Genomic DNA, 20,491 nt, shown 5'->3' on the forward strand with positions numbered 1-20,491 from the left:
AGAAGGAAAATGCCATTGCTGTCTTGCAGAGAGAAGATCATTACAACTCTTTCTTGTTTGGATTAATCTAAAAAGATATAATTTGACAATCACAGAGCTTTAGAGGTGTCAGTAGGTGTATTTTGAAACTTTGGATGGAGCCAGCCTGTCCATTTTCCACTGTTTATGCTAAGCTAAGCTAACTGCCTCCTGGCTCAAGCTCTGTACTTAGGGCAAATATGTGATCTTCTCATCTAAGAAAGAGAATGACGGTATTTCCTTTATAAAACTGGAATATATCCATACACTTCAACCAACTGAACTGAGCAAGTATAGCCATTCATGACCGCCCCTTAATGACTAAACATCAGACACCACCGCCCCCCCACCCCTTGTCTCTGGGTCACTCCCACACTTTCTTTCTTTGAAATGCTTGGTTCTTATTATAACCTGGATAAGTAAAAGGCAAAACCAGGAGAAACAGCACTTGAACTGACATTGATTATTTAGGCAGGCATAAAAACTAAAATCAGTGCTGTCATGAAGGCAGCATTATAAACAAAGCCTTTTCTGCATTGTCTTCGTCTCTCCCTCTCTCCTTCTCTATCCTCCCCGACACATTACGAGAGGTGTAATGATGTGCTCGTTTGGAGGGGAAGCGTCTGGGCTCATAAACCCAGCTCAGAGGCCAAAATCACCCCATCTAACGGAATAGGCCTGTAGACACCAAGCTGCACTAGGAGATGCTTCATTACGTTAAAGCTGTCTCATTCACAGCTCTATATTTAAACCGAGCATTTAGCTTTGAGTTGCAGAAGTGTTCGGTTCCTCTGCTAGACAAAGCTGTGTCTTGTAGAAAAAAAACTTACGTTAAGATAACAGGAATCTGATAAATTTCTTTTGGCTTGCTACTTTATTTTGTACCTGCTTGGAGTTGGTCAGGTAGAGTTTGGCTGCTAGGTTAACTATCTGCAGCTTCACAATGTCCTCCTCTGCTGTGAAAGTCTTTGCAGTCTTACGGAGTACATCAGGTGCAATTTTTGGCACCCTTTCACAGTACTCTCCCATTAGCCACAGGATGCTGGCTCGAGCCATGGGGACCTGCAAGTTTACATGACAAATCATAGAGAAAGAGCAACAGTTACTCAGAGTGCTAGCATAAATATTGACGCACGCATTTTACGACACTAATTTGATCCTGTCTAAACTTAAATGGATCAACAGTACGAAGAATACAATGATGAATCATACAGTGATGTTGTCGAAGAGCTTAGCCATGTGTTTGATGATCTCACTGTGCTGGGTGGGCTGAGTCTGAAGCAACTTCTTGATCACCACCACACTCTCGGCCACCACCGTCTCTGCAAAGACAAAACAGCAAATTCTCCCAAAAGACACCAAACAGGAAACTCACAGCACCTTAATACACTGAAGAAGAAAAACCCTGTGGCAAAAGGCTGATGCAGATATCTATAATCAATTAAGGCGTTTTACCGTCTCTGTTGGAAAGCAGCAGCACCAGACCGTTGAGACAAGTGTCTGTCACCTCAGAGATATTGGTGGCACACCGGCCGATGGCCTGAATGGTGGCCGCCGCAAACATCTTGTCCTGGCTCTTCACGTAGGTCTGAAAAAAGACAAGACCGAGGACAAAGACAGTGAAGAGAAGAAACTGTATACAAGTCCCCAGAAGGTGTAATCCACACAATCTCAAAGCAGGCACTATCCAATGTTGATGCAAATAGCTGGTAATCAATAAAAAACACAAACCTGAAATTCCCGCAGAATAGTGGAGATGTTGGCTTCATTGGCCAGGTTGGTCAGGATCTCCAACTACAAAAATCAAAAGGCGAAACGTTGGCTGAAGTATGGGCTCAAGTAATTAAGTAAAAAGATTTTGAGCTAGGGAAATGGTGTTCAGAAAGGATTTCAAAGACTCTGGTTGTGCAGTAAATCACCCTTATAAAAGCTGTGGCAAAACTGCAGGAGAAATTCAAGTTTGTAAATGTGTAGAAAACATTTGTAGTTGTAGAAAAGAGCATAAACACTAGCATATGTGGAATAATATGGTATCTTTTACCGTAAACTTGAATTTCTGCTGCAGCCATTTTTCATGGCTTTAAAAAGGAATAATATTCAACCACACGGTGTGAAATTATCATTTTACAAGCTCAAAATCTTACTGATCCTTATCTGAGCCCATGTTGTGGTACAGTATGCACATCATGAGCCGGTAGTTACCTTCAGTGTTTTGATATGTGTTGCATCTGTAGATCTGACATAGAAACTCTTCATGAAGGGCTCAAACATCCCCTGTTTGGAGATACTTCATGTTATTAGACAGCCTACACCAATGACAGGCACCATCATTGTTGTTCGGCTTTCACAAGCTGACTTACCTTCCTCTGAATGGACATTGTGGCTATATTCTGAAGCACAATGTACTGCACCTCTCTGTGTAAAACAGAAAGAAAACAACTTGTTTTATCGCCAGCATGGACACAGAGTTACATTAAACTCAGTGATGAATGAAGACGTTAAGTGTTGCTTAGGAGGAGGCAAACAGAGACATTACCTGTGGCTTCTTAATAGTCGAACCAGTGACTTGGTGACGATGTTGACTTCATGTTTAGGGGCCAAATGCCAATAGAGCTGCGCGACAGACATCACCACCTAAAACAAACCACAGTTAGGAATTAAATAGATTTAAATATCTGTGCATTTGAATACCTCTCACCTGTTTTAATGTTCAACCACTTTTTGTTTCAAATCTCTTTAGCGCATTTCTCGCTTGTTTCATTTTATAAATATACAAAACAAACTGTACATGTGCGCAGATCCTGCTGTGAGTTTTACCCGCATAAAAACCAAACCCATCAACCAAACTAGTAGTGTCCACAGCCCCACCTACGACCCAAACCATGTCTTGTTAAAGGTTTTCAAGGAGCCTTTATGGGAAAATCTAATTTTCTCTTTACACTGTAGAACCTCTTTAATCCATCTATCGTTAGTAGAGGCGTGAAACATGTTTCCACTTTAAATAGGTGAGACATCAGGCCAATAAAGTTGTGGAAGCCAGAAGCCTTTGCAATGGTATGGTATGTTTGCTTCAAGTTTGATGCCAAATACAGTTGTAAACGGGTTAGGACCGAGCACCCACGTTTTACACTCTATATTTTACTTTTCCTTGATTTCATGTTTTGTCAACGTCCTGATAAGCACTTTGTATCTTTTAAGTGCTTATTACTATTATCATTATCACACCACCTACAGTATTTTACCATCTGTGTACCCAAGATGAAATAACATTTCTTCCACAAGCACTTAGTGCTCCACAAAGGCACTCATGACACGACTCCATAACGGTAATTTTTCAGCGGAGCTTTAATAGTAGGCGGACGTGTGTCCATCGTTGCAGGCAGGATGAAAGGGTTCAGGCATCTATGAAGATGGAGGATGTCACTGTGTCGTCGCGAGTAAAGACACAGCATGTCACATTTTAATCAACACTTTCATTTGGGAGCATTTTTCCTCCCGCTGCTACACAGCGACAGAGACCTTGAGACCTCCTGGGTGATGGAGATTTGCACTCACTATGTTTTTTATCTTGTTTTTTTCCACCCAATCGTTGGGAGTACACTACGGCAGGTATGTGCGTGTGTGTCTTTGTGTTGTGTGTCCAGATATGTGTGTTGTACTTGTGGAAGAAGAGGTATCTTGAAATGCATTACTGCTGGGGAGTGTGTGTCCATTCAGGGCTAAAGCAGCACTTGTTGTGTAGCTACAAGCAGAGGCCACGCCAATCATCTTCATTTCAGATGCTGATTCTGCTCCTAATGGCTTGAATATAGCTGTACATCATGTCCAGGTTTAAGTGTGCAGCTAACTCACAGCAGTGTTCCTGCTCTGCAATAGAGGTTTGGTGTTCCTGAGCAGCAGTCTGTGATCTGGATCCATGATGTAGGGCTTGACCTCCGTCCGGCCTTTTTTCTCCTCTGAGTCAGAGTCATAAAACGTTTTCTCATTATTCTCATCAAACATGGCGCCCTGAAACACAAACACAGAACATCACACTAATGCATTAAACTATCCCCCTTAAACATTAACCTGACAAAGGCTTATTATGAACTTACATTTTTAAGGTTTTTTACATGAACTGAACTGGATAACTGGTCCCAGTGGGTTGAGTAAATTAACTGGTAAACTGCGTTGTTAAATATTTTATATTGGTAGTATATCAATTACACAATAACACAATGACACAATGTTTTTAATGCCTCAAGATTCGTTTACTCTCCTAACTTCTCTTATAGACTTCTCTTATAAAAAGGAGGCATTACACATTTCACCAGAAATCAAATATTGCGAAATGGCTCCAACGTATAAAAGTAATTAAAAAACACAATGAAATGTGTTTCATAAATAAAGAGTTTAGCCCAAATATTACATTTTGGCTTGCTCATTTTGTATTTCAATTTATACATTTCTAGAATTATATTTTATTATATAAAAGAAAAACAATGCAAAACTTTTTGACTTCCCGAAACTATTTCTGCCTTTCAACACCAAGCCCATCTGTTCCTGCTGAAGATGTAGGGCACTGTAGTCTTTACCAAATATTACTATTACTAACAGAAGTAAATACTGTATTCGTCAAGCACTATTTCTAGCAGTGGGTACTGAGAATTTACAGCAGCAGGATGGTGTATGCGGGACTGAGGCAACATTAACTACAATGTGTGTGTTCATGACGATGAAGGAACATGTCCCTCAGTGCCACAGTGAGACTCGCTGATGTGTTTTTAATAGTTTTAAGAAAAACAATGGAGCTCTATGGCACAGAGGGATATCAGCCTTTGAATAAACAAACAGTACTTGTAAGTGGGAACAGTTTTTCAGGTCCAAAATGCAGATCAAGTTATGGTATTTTAATAAGATTTGTTTATTAAAAGAAAATTATAAAGTATCACCAGATTTTTCCTTTAATATCAGATATCACAACAAGATTCATACAGAGAGAGCATATCCCGGATTCTTATCCAAAAGGTAAGTGTAAAGCTTTTACATTAGATGTGTTTTGTCCTCTGCAGAACATTTTTACAGAACATGATCTGTCTTGCAATTCTAGCTACTAACTAAGTAGTTAAAATGACCATGAACTAGCTACCATGTAATCTTACTACCAAATATCCTTAGAAAGTCTATGTTGAATTGTCATTTTATGGATCCCCTTCGGTTTTAGTCCTCACCTCCTTCCAGGGACTGGTGAACTGCGTCCTGGCATAGCGGGTCAGCATGGAGATGATAACCACCTGGCCCCACTCTTCCACATCCACCAACAGGTTGCACAGCTTTCTGTAGTTCTTATGGATCAGGTCGATGCGATCTGGACACACTTCCTCAAAAGCCATCACCACGCTGCCGGCCACCAGCTACAGAAAAGAATGAAGGTAAGTAGAAAGACACAGAAAAAACAACTCATGAGGGAAATGCTGATTCTTTTTAATATGTATTTCTCTACAATATTAACATTTGAGTAAATGGAAGTTTTGTTTGACAGATTGAACAAATACTTTATCTCTTTAAAAAGCTGTAATATAAAGACCCTAGATAAATAAAAAAACAAAAAAAAAAAAACACACATTGCCAATTTACTACTTTGATTACAACGCACACAGTTCAGCCTCTAAGTAGTTAGTTGATAATTAGAAGGAAAATGTTTGCACTTTAACTTTTAAATTACTCATTTTATACAACCCTGTGAAAGGACTCCATCAATGAGAGCATTTCTCATTTTTCCCGTAAATTATATATTTTTTTCCTCAGGTACAAAACTCATTTAATGTTCAATTCACGGAGAAAAGAGGACAAGGAGGAAGCAGCAGCTGAGAGAGCCAATAATCAACTATGTTTTATTGCTACGAGGTAAAAACCCATTTGGCTGTTGCACGCCCGCACCCAACCCCACCGTGCCACCACCCAACTGCCTGCTGGCTCGCTGACTGACTGAGAGACAGTGTGACTGACATGGTGGTGTATTAATATGCAAACAGCATTATCATGGGCAGGCGAGGGTGAAGAAGAAGAGAAAGGGAGCAGAATCTGGTCTTCCCAATTAAAGCCTTCTGGCCCCTGGTGGCTCTGTGGGAACCCGGTGCATTTACCCATCAGCATTGTCATGAGCCTGCATTGATTATGTGTGAGTGTGTGTGTATGAAATGTGAATGTGCATGCTGCTGTCTGTATGTTCTCTAAGAAATCTGGACCTTAAATCCGAGTGGCCTTTCTGACACTGACATTAATGAAAGGATTACAAGAGGATCAAGAAAACTACATTTTAAAAGGTATAACGCTGATGTATGAAGTGATACTTATTGAATGACCCACACAGAAATTCTCTGTACATTCAGCCAATGACACTTGCAGGTGGATCGAGCAAGGGTAATTACATGATAAAACTAGCTCAACGCCAATCATATATAATATACACTCAACTGCCAGTTTGTTAGGCACTCCTAATCCAAAAGGATGCAGTCTACTACAGCAGTCCTGCAATAAATCCTCCCTGCATGTAGGTTATAATGTTCAGATTTTTGTTGAAACGGTTTTAGATTAGAGAGGAATTGATTCAACTTTGTGTTCACTGGGGGCTGCAGTTTGTGGTGCTGTTGAATCGTATTGGTGTTTCTATTATTTTGTCCACTCCATTTATTTTATTTAAATAAAAATATGATGGTAAATAAACCCCTTTCAGAGTATTGCAAATAACTGAACATTATAAACATCATGAAGGGAGGATTTGTTTCAGGACAGTATTATACTGGACTAGCTTTAGCTAGTTGTCCTAATAAATATAAAATAAGAATATCACACTATTCTAACGATGCATCGAATGAATCTTCTTTATCTTTTTGATTTAGCACTAGCAGGGATAGATGGTGTAGGGAAATTTCTTTGGAAAATAAACTTTCTGTTTCTGTAAATATGTGGTTTCATCTGAGAGAAAGCAACTCAAGCGCAAAAACTGTTACTATTACAAATTCCATAATTAATTAAAGGCACAATATGGACTTTCTTCCATCTATAAATCACACTTCCTCTGGATAATCCACAAAACACAATTTCAACTGTTTTTATAGAGGCACGTAGGAAGTAGTACCAATGTGAGCTGTTCACAGAGACTGACGAAATCATGATATTTGAGCAGTAGTGTCACAGCGGCTTGAAACACAGCACGGATTTCTTGTAGAATATTTCAGCTAGAACATATTCTACTGTGCATAAAACTACCCAAAGCAGTCTATTAGAATATATAATTTCAGCCTGTATTGCTGTGCATCTTCTCACTCTCCCCTGGTGTTCTCCTTTGGCCTCTCCGGTCTCTAAGGCTATTACAGGCAGCACTGTTTCTGAGCATGTGGCTCCTGCAGGCTTTGTGCATTCTCTAACCAACTTCCCCCCATTAGACACAGCTCCAAGGTAAACTACATGCGCCATCAACAAAACTGACACCCCAATCTATGGAGTTCATACACCTCCTCTCCCCTCCTCTTCCACCCCGACCATATTATCTACCCTGCGTGACAAGCCGGTAATGGAAAAATCACACTAAGCAAATGGTTCTTCTAATAACAATAAATTTCCTATAAAATTATGAAGGGCCCAAACCGTTTCCTTGCATCTATTTTGCTATGAATTCTAATTAGGGTGCCAGAGAGGCAGAGAGTGCTGGGTCATCACGCCAGAGACAACATGCGCCTTTTTGATTGATGGCCCGGTGTGGGGTCGGCCTATCCTCCCTTCGCTCGCTTGCTCGCTCCTCTCCTGCTCTCTCACTCCCCCCTCCCCCCTTTTCTCTTAAATTAATGGGTATCTCACCTAGCCCCTAATCATAGTACCCCCCCCCTTTCTGTTCTCATTTCAATTTTGCAGAAGGTGCACAGGGGGGATGGGAAGGATCGATCATTTATCTTGTAATGGCTGGATAATAGATCCATCACGGTAAAACAGCTGCACAAACTCCTATGTTGTCTCTGTCATCAGGCTTTCCCATTTTCTCTTTAAACCATCCTGCCTATAAACAGGCCCCCCATGTGTCACAGCCATTTAACCAAACAGGCACATCTGTAAAGGTAAATGTCAGGAGGCCTCGACAATGCCGCAGACTGGAACAATGACCAAATGCTTCCTTCTTCTACAGGCAGCACAGTGACATCAGCTCAATGGCATTTAGCTACATGAATTCACTTAACTTTTGCAGTTAAACTGGGTCATTAACATCAGATATGGCAAAACAGTGTTACAAACTTGAAGATTGCCTTAAGCCTGAAAAGCTAAAGTAAGCATTTTGACATGTCACAGCAGGACAAGCACAGGTGTGATTAATAACATTAGGACACTTGATGGAACTGAGCCATGTACGAAATTAGTTTCACGTGTGTTTTTCCTGCTATGACAAATGTCTACTGTAAAAATGGTCTATAGATATGACTACAGAGTCTGAAGACATACACTTTAAATTGCTAGTAAGGGTGAATGAGTGATCATATGTTTGTTCATATGTGTTAAAGTAATAAATGGCCTCCCGCCCAATGCATGCTGGAACAACCACCGACCCCCATACCATGTGGACCTTAAAGTCTAGTTCAAACTACATCATTTTTAGCCCGATTTGCTGGTCACTGAGCTCGGCGACCGTCAGGCTGTGTTCAGGGGTAAATCAGCGATCTATTAGAGCTCGCCAGTCGTTATGTGTGAACTACGACGCATCAAAACGGCTCCCCGACGCATCGCTGACACATCACAGACGCCAGCCAGATATCTAGCATGCCAAATATCTGGAGGAGTCGGCCGAATCGACATCCACATCCAGCCTATGAGAGCAGGCAGCTACTTTTTCACTGCAAAACACGTTTTCCTCACCTCCAACTCTCTCTGTAGCTCAGAGGATCCCTGCTACCTGCTATCTTTATAACAAACAGCTGTTTCTTGTGTGGGTTCGCGTCATTTCCCGTTTCACATTTGCCGTGTGTTTTCTTGACAAAACGTGGTTTGGAGACCAGCCGTCTGTTGACACAGACGCTAACAGCTCGTGTAGTGTATGAATCCCTTTCACCGATCAGTTACTTAGTTTGATCGCCACAACGACTTCCAGACTGTTTGTCACAAGACGACAAGTCGTGTAGTCTGAACAGCACGGCGATCGGCTCACGCTGAAAGTCGTGTAGTCTGCCTAGTCTTAAGAGAACAGGCGGTATGAAAAATAAATGGCTTAATACTCAAAAGAAAAGTAATTAACTCCTCACAACATCAATTCATCAATTTATTTCAACTTAACTTTGGAAACAACTTCAATAATGTGAATTTGTTTCCAACACTAGATAGAGCTGGAACGATTATTCAATTTATATATTAGTCGACTGACAGAAAATGAACAACTCTGATAATCGATTGAGAATTGCGGAATTAGTCATTTATCCTCAAAAATGATAATATTATACACTGTTTTCAGCTTCTCTAATGTGATAATATTATATATTAATGAGAATATATTTCCACTTACAACCAATACCACGTTTTCATCCATGTCTGGTAAATACCCACATCTATTAATTTCCAATGTGCCTCCAAGCCCAAGCTGAAGTAACCCTTATGACATCATCAGGGGTTATTTTCTGAGACTTGACAAAACTCCTCCTGAGCTACAGAAGACATTGTAAAACTGATTTCACAAGCAGTGCAGTACTCCTCATGACTAGTACACTTTTATACCTTGTGTAAAAGTAATGTGAAGTTCCTGTTTACGTAAAGCTACGTGTTCCAGCCTCAGTGACCCACCAGGAGCCTCTGACAGCACTGCTTCAACTCCAGGACATCCTCACATAGAATTACTGCCAGCTTATGGAAACAGAAATAAAATGGCTAAGCAAGACTGACCATCATTGTGGGACTTCTGAATAGCGCGTGGTATCGTCCTAACATCATAAAAATGCACCGCTTGATAGCTATTAAGTATCCGGTGTGTTTGTTTTTTTTTAGGATTCATCACGCACTGATAGTGCTCGTGTGTCTGTGTGATGATAGTGCCCTCTCTCTCTGTCCCCAGCCTCACAATGTGGGCTCCAACGGGGAGAAGTCATCTGTCTTCGTTAGCGTCTGGGGCTAAATATGCTATACATCTGGTACTGGGCTTTCCATCCCCCCTTGGCCTAAGCTGCTTTGTTTTGTTTATATAACGATAGGCATTTGCTATGAATACATAATTACAAAAAACTGTGCATGACTGGCACGTACAAACACAGCATACTCTGCATTCTGTGGCCAACGACTACATATTTGAAATTGGCATTTAAACACCCTTAGTATTCATTGTGACCTCCTCAAATTAATGAGCTGCCTACCGACTTCTAATGGGCTGCCTGCATTGTGTCTGTGACTGGCCTAAACACAGAATTTGAGATTTCAACTCATTTGCGGTCCATTTCGGAAAAAAGGGAAGAAGTTGGCCTTTGAGAAAATTAAGCTGACACTAGCATCAGTGTGAAAATTCCTTCCAAATGGACACTTAACAAGGAGCATCTGAAGATGTGTGGGTTTAAGTGGGTGTTAACAAACCATGGCATTGCCGAATGAGCTGTGGGATGGAGAGCTAAGAGGAGAATCGCTTGACTGGGGTGCCCTCCAGTGGTCTGTATTCTCCAACATGGGAAGTGTACTGTATTATCCCACTCGCTGCTCAGGCTGTACTTACTGTGCTTTTGTCTTTTAATAGTTTCTCTATCACTTCGATCAGCTGCTCTTTCTGGTCTGGATCCAGGCTGAAGACAATACAGAGAAAGGCAAACCAAGGAATGGCAATTATTCAGATAACATGAATTACAAATTAAATTATGTCCCCTCTGTGTGCTTAGAATACAGAGAAGCTTACAGTGGTGCAGGTCAACTGTCTATGTCTAATAAAGAATGCTTTATTTTCTAGACTATCAATGAAATCAGTGATATTCACCGCTCCCTACACATTATACACTCAGTATTTTGCTCTATGGAAAGAAATAAATTAAGATTTTGGACTAATCAAATGTTGCTGCTTTTCTTTGTTATATCGGATTGTAAACTGAATATTTTGGGGGTTTGGACAGTTTTTTGAACAAAACAAGCATCATCTTGGGCTTTGGGAAATTACAGTAGGCACCTTTCATATTCCTATAATCTGAGATTTTTCAGATAAAACAAACAGATAGTTGCAGCCCTACCAAGGACAATGTATTTTTCTTTCTATTGTGGGATTTTTAAAAAGGACACTATATACAGCATACATTTCACAATCAAATAAAATGGTGCAAAATAAATATAGTGCATTGTACAACAAATCGGTGAGATCTTAGAAAGTTCAGGTTTACTACTTTGCTCATAATTTCAGCACTCATTTACCCTGTGATTCATGCCAGTCTTAGAAAGACTCAGCTGATAAGAAAACAGTAACTGCTGGGCAAAACCCCTAGTATCAACATTACCTAACATGTACTGTATTCACTTCTCAGGAATGAGTTGGTAATGAGAGTCAAGTCAAGTCAACTATTTTCTTCTGCAGCTGGGTTGCAGCTCTGGTATTTGCCAAAACCGGACACAACATTAGATACACAGAACTATACCTGTAGAGCTTCTGGATAGCATGGGCCGATGTCTTCCTGACATATGGGGACAGGTCAGCTGCCGCCTCCTTGATGGCCAGCATCATGATGGGGACAATAATGGGGACCCGGATACTGGACAAAACCCTCAGTGCACTGGCACGGATCATCTGGTTTGGGTCCTGCCATAAAGATACAGGGGAAAAATAACTAGTGTCAGTGTGTGAAAGAATGTTTACTACTAATAATGATTACTGTACCAGAAGCATTTAGTTAGAGATAATATGCAAGTTTCCCAGCGGAGATTATGTACCACAGCGAGACTAATGTCTAACATCTCAGCAATTAAGAAGATAAGGCAAGAAAGACAGCAGTCTCTAGAAACGTGCATAATAAGATGGACACACTGAATAATATCCACAATATAATATCAGTAGTCCAATCTAAAATACAGCTTTTTACCATGTTAGTTGTAATGAAAAGAGAAAGACAGAGACAAGAAGCCGAAATGTTACCTTAAGGGCCCGCTGGAAGGTGCTGATGGATAGCAAAGCAAGGTCCTGCTGCTCTTCAGCATACCTCACCAGGTACACATATACAAGCTTCTTAAGCTGCGAAGGACAATTAAATCAAACAGCAATAAATTGAAACAGCTGTAAAGGGAATTGAATGCAGCACATGGGGGAAACAATCTAGGGGGAGTGGGAACAGTTGTGTTTTAAAACTTATGTGAGAGGATGTGCTGCATGTTTTCACATCTAATAAAAGACTGCAGCTATAATAGTTAATAAAATGATATGAAACTAAAAGGCAAAATCTTCTCTTAGTTGAGGGAAATTTGAGTTTATTATTTCAAGGGGTGGGGAAAAAAGTTTGTATAGGAAGCTTTCCTGTCTTGATATGACAAGCTGCAGAAACACTACAGTGTTGTTTCAGGCAGAGAACGAGGTTATGTATTTTTGTTCCTTTCAGAAATTGCTATTGAATTATTCGCCCCCCTGTCTTGTGTTTTGACTTCCACACTTCTCGCAGGAAAGCCTGACATAATATTTGTCCTGCTTTCTGACGAGTTTAACTGGAGGCCAAAGGTTGCCCCTCTGCTGATCCACATCAGCTATTCAGAAAAAAAAGAAGTGTTAATAGAGATGATTTCTGCTTGTAAGGCTGCGGATTATTAAATAATGGAACTGGAAAACAAGTGGTTATGAAAAATTATGATTTACTTTGGGAACTGTATATAATATAGTTTCCTTTAAGAACTGATTTAAGGTCGAGGTCAGGGGTAAGGTTACATTTTGGGTACAATCGCCGAGAGCCTAATTAGTAATCAGCTCCATGCTTTCTAATGCAGCGAGTATCGACCTGCAGCAGTGCACCACGGTTCTCAATCATCGTTCTGGTCATTACTGCTGGAATTAATGGCATTACTCACTATAAAAAGGAGACACAACCCATCTGCCCTCAAGGATCTGGTTTCTATGACCACAAAAACACAAGACTGGTTTCATTTGAACCTCTAAGTAGGCGATCAAGGTCTCGACAACTTGCTCAGAAATAAGACTCTTGTTTTTTTTAATAATTTCTCTTCATGTCACTTGAATATGAACTCAAAAGTATACATACGTATGCCAAAACATGCAAAACACACACACATTCATGTATCATATGTGGTGGTAAAATGGAGTGGAGCACTGATTAAATTAAATAAACTGCAGTGATATGAAATCACACAACACAGTCAATAACCTGCAATCTCTTATGTTGTTTTCTAATTAGTGGGGATCAATGGCAGCTCACAGTGACGAGGAGAGAAGGGATGAGGGTGGGAACAAGAGAAGAGGCCATTTTTAGCGAGATATACTGTAGGTGAGTAAAGTGTTTAGGAGCTAGAGAAAGAAACCGAGAGAGAAGCTCATACTACCTTAGCAGCTGGTGAATATGAGGTGGGAGAGAGGAGACGTGACTGTGGGCTCTCTACTGTCAATTACATCCACCCACCTGCTCCCCTACCCTGCCATGAGTCGCTTCGGCTGCATGCCTTGCACACAGCGCCCCCGGCTTCAGGCCCCCCACTCACATGGTGCCCCTCACGCCATCTGATTATTCTGCTGCTGCTAATCAATATTCACAGGCTCTGGGCATGGGAACCCCTCTTGAGCAGTTGTTTAGTTTTTGGTCATTCACTGGAGTAGCGTGTGCACAAGTCTGTCATGGCTACATGTTTTAGTGGTGTATTAATACAGGTACACAGTACCTTTATGCTACTGCACCAAATTATGATTTGCAGTAATAAAACTATTCTAGGGAACGAGGGAACAGTTGGATCTGTAGAGCCGACATTATCATAACTGGAGTTACTGCTCAAGTAAAGGATAGCAGCAAAACATAGGCATAGATTTAAACTATCCTGACTTTAAACTGGCTAATAATAAGCTTAATGTTTGTAATAAGGTGAAATACCTTGGTCATTTTATCACAGATCAAAGGGCAGATGATATTTACAGGCAATGTCGCAGGATGTCTGCACAAGCCAATTTTCTCTTACGTAAACTTAGGCCATGTACATTAGGGTTGGTGTAAAGAAAGAGTTTAAAATATATTGCACACCATGCTATACTGCGCACTTGTGGTCAAATTATAGAAAGGCAAGTCTACTAAAATGTAAAGTAGCATTTAACAATGCAAAGAGAATATTACTCAAAAGACCAAGGTGGTGTAGTGCAAGTGAGATGTTTGCGGCTGCAGGAGTAAGGACCTTTTATGCTGTCTTAAGAAACCTAATGTATAAATTCATGTGCCGGCTTAATGGGTTACAAAATGAAATAATATTGGGTTTAACTAACATACGGCAGAGTACTACCTGCTCCCAATCTCGTAACACTGATTATCGTTTTAAAATTATATGATATTTTAAATTTTTCTAACCATGATTTACTATGATGGGGGTTTTTTTATATGTACATATAAATGTATGTGCGTTTGTGGGTATGTATTTATGTATTGTTGTGGGTAAGATTTGAACCTTGAATCTGTAATAAAGTTTTGACTGATGGCAAATAAGACCAATAGTGCGCTAGTATTAACTGCAACGTCTCTGGTTTTATTCCAGTCAGGCGCCATTGTTGAATGTCATACCCCTCATAAATAAAGGTGGAAATGCCCCAAAAAATAAGAACGTTTAAGAGAAATTTGGAAGACAGATCTGGGATTTTGATATGATCCATTGGTCTGACCTACTTCCACCACAGAATGTATTATACACCTGAGAGGATTAATTTGCTTAGGCAAGCTTAGATCAACTGTGTAGAACAGTAGATGGGTAGAATATACTCATATACGGCAACTGGTGGAGCTTGTAGAAGCAGCGGCCGGTAGCTCCTTCCAACTTTGCTACACTTTTGTTCTTCATTTGTTTTTTTCTGGCTTTATTGCCGAAACACGTATCACTGGAAAAGGAAGACAAGGTTTTTGGATTAAAGGGCAGCAGACCACAATCCACCCGGTCCAAGCAGCCGGACTAAACATCGTGAACAGGCACTGCGACGGTGCGGTGATCGCTCAGAAGAGAGGGAAGAGAGGCGGGAAAGGAGCCACGTCGAATGACAAATAAATGTACCTTGAATATATCAATTAATTTTGGTTTTGCTTTAACATGACCCCATTTTTTTTCCATTTTTCTCTATTTGCAATCTATTATTTACGATGAATAAATTTTATTTTGAGCAAAATCCACGGGAGACTACGCATTTTTATGCACATACAGTGAGTGTACAATACATCGGTAGGGCTGAACAATGAATTGTGCAATATTTTGAAAAATGCAATATTTTACATACCATTACAATTGTGGCGCTACAGAGATGCCCCAGACTACACATAATAATCCCCAGATGTAAGGAAACATATGCTTGTTTGGTACAGAACCACATCACTTATATTTTTTTCAGTGAAAATGAAATGCAAAAATTACCATCCCAACTACAATCGTGACTCACATCACAATCATAAAATCTGTCACTATAAATCTCAATATAAATGTTTTTATTTATCATTCAGCCCTGTACATGGCTATATCTAGGTTTATATTACTGGCATGACTGACTTTGTTGTTGCGGAGACTTTGTTCTTACCTGGTGTTTTATGTATTCATTTTCCATTTATTCATTTAATGTAATTATTCTTATGTGACCATTTCTTTTAAATTTGCCTATTTCGCTTTGTATAAGAATGTAAAATAAATCAATGAAAAGCTTTCAAGTGAAGCCAATCCACATGAGCCCATTTTTCTGTATGAGGAAGATCCCTCTATAATGTCATGAGTACCCTCATGCCGTGTCACATGAGCCTTAAATGAATCATAACAATCAACTGTAGTAAGAATGACAACAGTAATGATGATGTTATTCTGTGGTATATTTCTTAATAATGTCCCACCTCGATGTTCTTACTGGCAACGTTCTTCACAACAGCAGGAAAAAGCTCAGATGAATTTTTCCCTTTGGCAATGAGCTGCAAACATATCAAACAATAAAATTATTTTAATCCACCAATCTTATCACATATATCAAACCTAAATAATTTTAAAACAACGTAAATATGAATTCCCATAGTGCACTCACCCCAACAATTCTTTTCATGGCCTCCAGTTTGAGAGACTCCTTGTTGCTCTCCAGCATCTCTTTAAGGTCTTCATTCCTGAGGACAGAAAACACTATTGTACTTATTGTGGCAAACAACAGAAAAAGCACTGCTGAGGTGACTAATCAGCTTGACCAAAGGTGCTGTGAAAGCTACATGCACACGACATCTGTCTCAGCTTCACAGATTATAGGGGTCACACTGGCTCCTATAGGACAAACTGTATAGGAGCTAAAGTGAAACAAAACGCTGACAATGCACCAAACCAAACAGCAGGAATGTTAATATTTACCAAAAGCAGCATTACAGCAATTTCTGCTAAAATTGCACTCACATGATATGACAATGCCAATTCCTTGGCTAATGCTAACACACAGTGTCATTGTAGAACTACACAGGTTGTTTGTTCCACACAGAGGCTAAACATTTAGAGAGGTAATGTCCAGAAGGAAAACAAAATGTGGGATAGAAATGCCAATGCAGACGTGAAATGTGTTTTAGCCATGCTAGCTGCGAGGCTGTAAGGATGGCAAATGCTGGTGTGTCGACCACTTTGTTCCAGCCTGGAATATCTCCACAACTTTAGCATCAATTGCTGTGAAATAAAATTTCATACAGACATTTATGGTGTTCTTTCTTACTTTGGAGATCCCTGGACTTTTCATTCAGTGCCATCATCAGGTCAACACTTTGGTTTATGACCAAATACCTGCTAAACTACTGACATGTCTATCAGCATCAGATGTAGGCCTACTTTGTACTTAGTGCTAATTAGCAAAGGTTAGCATGCTAAACTAAGATGGTGTCGATGGTAAACGTAAAACCTGCTAAACATCAGCATGTTAACATTGTGATCAAGTTCACATGCGGACATAGCATTTTACTGAAAACACTGCTGTGCTTAACTACAGCTTCACAGAGCTGCTAGCAAGACTGTAGACTCTTATTTCACTGGTCTAAATGAATCAATTGTTTTAATTCCAATATTATGTTGTGACTTCCTTCAAAATCAATTAATCTCGCAGAGTTGAAGTTAAAAGACCATGAGCCATAATTTTAAATAATATATATTGCATTTTCTCTGGGTTGTTTTATACTTTTGAGGTTCAATAATCTTAATTCAAGTAAAATAAATTGCATTTTATCTTCATTTCCTTCTTAGGCTAAACAAACTGCAGTGCACCAAACATTCTGAGAAAAGTAAATAGTCACTGAGGATTCAAGGTTCTCATGTTTTACATAATTTTTTCTTTAAGGTTTTCTTTTGAAAGACATTGCAAACTTGAGTATCCATCTGACCAACATTGTGAGGAAACAATAACCAGAACTAAATCGTACTTCAAAGAAGTAGAAGTTTACAGTATGTTCCCATCACAGTGCTGTGGGTGATCTTACTACAGTACCCGGCTTTGTGCGACTCCTTGAGGCTACTGTTGGTGAGCGTGAGGGCCTGTTCTTCCTGACTGAGCTCAGTCTTCAGAGTGAGCTGTAAGCTCTCAGCAGACACCAGCGCAGTCCTCATGGCTCCCACTGCCTCCGAGCGCAAAGAAGATAAACCAACATCCATACCGGCTTTCTCTCCCACAGCAGTCCTCAAACACTCGAGTAAACTCAACAATCAGTACTTCTTCTGTGTGTGTGTGTGTGTGTTAGCCGTCTAAAGAATAGAGTCCACACACCCCACTGACTATATTTCAAGTAACTCAAGAGTGAAACAGAGCTGTGGTAATTGCTTTCCTTCAGGTTGTGCGCCCTGTTCTCCTGGCTTTATTTACAGTTGTCTTTTCGCCCCGTTCTTGTTCATAACTGTCAAAAGCTAGGAAGAGTGGAAAAAACAGCACAGGCTCCACTGGCTTGGTGCCTGTCATTCACTACTCCGTTCCTCTTCTTGTGGGCAAAAAAAATAAAAAAAAAAGTCACAAGATGCCCTGTCAGCTCACTAATGGCAAGTCATACTTATTCATGAGGGTAGTGCCCCCTCACTCTCCTTCTGGTCCATATTCCTTCTACCTGCCAGTCAGCTGTGCTCGACTCTTGTTAAAGTTGTTCTCCTCTCTCCTTCTAGATTTTCCTCTGGAAACTTGGCAACTCACCTGCCTTCTGGTTGTGTGTGTGACTCTTTCCCTGTGTGACTGTGGTCACTTCCCTCTAGGGGAAAAAGGAGGGCCTTATCTGCACTGGTGGGTAAACACTGCGCTACCTTTCATCACCTCCGCTGCACAATAATCCATTTTAGCTTCACACCACTGAGAGCACATACCCTGCCAAGTTTGGCTGACCGGAGCAACAGGATCGGCCTGCATCACAGATAACAGCACCAAGGCTGAATGTCAGGAAATACCCTGTAAGATGTGAATGTAACAAAAGGATTTTGGAGGGTGCAACATTTGTTTCCTGGCCTTTCTTTTGGGAGAAAACAACTGATAACCAATGTCACTTTCATACGCTAATGATTATATCACACAGTAAATATCTTCTTGTGTCTCAAATGTTGGAAAAGTAGGTTTCTACAATACAGTAGATAATACAGAAAATCGGTCCAAAGAGTTTTAGTTCAGTTAACTATTAGTAACTTATTCACAGATGAAACTTTTCAAACTTTTAATTATTTTGTAATTAACACTAGGTTTGGATTCTCTTTACATCCCGACAGCAATCAATAAATTAAATGCTCTGACACAAAATAAAAATAAAATATCTGGTAATAAGCATGGCCAATCATTTCATTTGGACAGCTGTCTACCTGCATGCACTCTGCCCGTACACTCACTGCACATGAAAATGTGTTTGGCAGTGACTTTGGATGGAGGCCTGAAGGGAGGGGGATTTCTCCAAGTTATCTACCCCTGCTTACACCAAAATTGTAATAAACCGATAATAAATCAGAGTTGGACTGTTCTCATAATTTCTTTTCATATATGAAGCCTAATTACAAAGTAGACAACTCAATGTTGTTGTTTAAACCTGCACAAACTGAGTGTTTGGCCACTTAGAGAAAGCAGAAACAAGCTAACACAACAGTGACATATTAGTATTTAAGTTTGGGTATAAAAATATTATAAAGCTCCATATTGTGATAATGAGTGAAGCTTCCACACACAAGTAGTCATGTCATCTGTTTTAACATAAAAATATTGATTATAGCAGCAGTAACATCTAAAATAATACTTCCTTTGTTGTATAGTATCCAGGTTCTTACATTAAATAGGATAAATCCCTGAATCTATAAATACTACAGTGCATAACAAACGTTAAAAGAGGCACCAAGTTAGCTTCAGCAAAACACCAACGCATCGCTCTCAATCTCTCCAGTGTCTACACATCAAAAAGCCAAATGTCTGCATCGCTTCTGGCTGATTACGAGCTTTTCAAATCTTTCCTTCCCATCAGTGCTGAGATTTATTATAATACAATTTACCCATGGCAGTCCTGAGGAATATTTATCACAAATGTGCCACATGTGTGTATCGGTCTCATTTAATGCCATGTTGAGAGAGACAGAGACACAGACAGACAGACATAACACATGTGATTTGATGATCATTATTTCAGCTTTGTATTTCAACACATTTTGGGGGGATTTATACAAACAAGTTAAATCTTATTAGATCTTACAAGTATTTTGTTTTACGCACCCACATTTGTCACACAGAGTGTCAACTCTTGAATTCAAGTTAAGTATGAAGGACAGATGGACGGCAGAGATTAGTGTCTCCATGAAGTTATATTAGATATATCAGATATATTAGCCAGCAGTTACTTTTATCAATCTAATCATCTAGTTGTAACAGACTCACAACACAGCTAGAGCTGGATTTTATGAAGTTTGTAAACCAGGTCATTCTCCAGAACTGTAATCATTTGAGACTTAAGTCATACAAAAGTATGTAAAATGCTACAACTAAATCAAGCCCAATTCTATAATTCTTGTGGTCTGACCCGTACACCAGAATAGCTCTGCGAAACTGTGGTTAATATGGTTAACTAACTTTGTAATGTGATATTTTATAGCCCAGATTTTTAACCGGTGTGAGGTACGTCTCTGTAGCTCAGCACAGGAACTTCATACAGAAAACTGACTCCATTCATACAGAAATAAATGAATGAATGAATAAAGAGTCACATTTTTTCTTAATTAATTTAAATAAAGGAACAGAGCTGTATGACACATCTTACATCAATATATCATATTGAAATATAACTAAATACCTCCCTGTCCATTTAGAAACCTTTACAAAGTTACT

The 20,491-nt window shown here is 39.8% G+C and overlaps 1 protein-coding gene across 2 annotated transcripts in view; it reads right to left on the bottom strand.

Annotated features, from left to right (window-relative positions):
* Positions 1–20,491, bottom strand: part of ap3b1a (adaptor related protein complex 3 subunit beta 1a) — a 60,458-nt gene that overhangs the window by 35,346 nt on the left and 4,621 nt on the right. Inside the window, exons 1-15 of one of the 2 annotated variants that reach the window (XM_038733507.1) lie at positions 17,651–18,303; positions 16,229–16,304; positions 16,044–16,118; positions 12,125–12,220; positions 11,631–11,791; positions 10,730–10,796; positions 5,229–5,411; positions 3,871–4,026; positions 2,555–2,652; positions 2,379–2,433; positions 2,221–2,292; positions 1,750–1,812; positions 1,474–1,606; positions 1,231–1,340; positions 904–1,080 (exon numbers count right to left, since the gene is read on the bottom strand). In XM_038733507.1, coding sequence (XP_038589435.1) covers positions 904–1,080; positions 1,231–1,340; positions 1,474–1,606; positions 1,750–1,812; positions 2,221–2,292; positions 2,379–2,433; positions 2,555–2,652; positions 3,871–4,026; positions 5,229–5,411; positions 10,730–10,796; positions 11,631–11,791; positions 12,125–12,220; positions 16,044–16,118; positions 16,229–16,304; positions 17,651–17,814 — 1,686 coding nt within the window. In that variant the 5' untranslated portion in view covers positions 17,815–18,303. Of the gene's footprint in view, positions 1–903; positions 1,081–1,230; positions 1,341–1,473; positions 1,607–1,749; positions 1,813–2,220; positions 2,293–2,378; positions 2,434–2,554; positions 2,653–3,870; positions 4,027–5,228; positions 5,412–10,729; positions 10,797–11,630; positions 11,792–12,124; positions 12,221–16,043; positions 16,119–16,228; positions 16,305–17,650; positions 18,304–20,491 lie in introns of those variants that run through there. The other variant, XM_038733508.1, reaches the window with a different exon arrangement.

Source organism: Micropterus salmoides, unplaced genomic scaffold, assembly GCF_014851395.1.
Source record: "Micropterus salmoides isolate LMB-PRFRI ecotype aquatic unplaced genomic scaffold, ASM1485139v1 Ms_hic_scaffold_20, whole genome shotgun sequence".
Taxonomy (NCBI): Eukaryota; Metazoa; Chordata; class Actinopteri; order Centrarchiformes; family Centrarchidae; genus Micropterus; species Micropterus salmoides.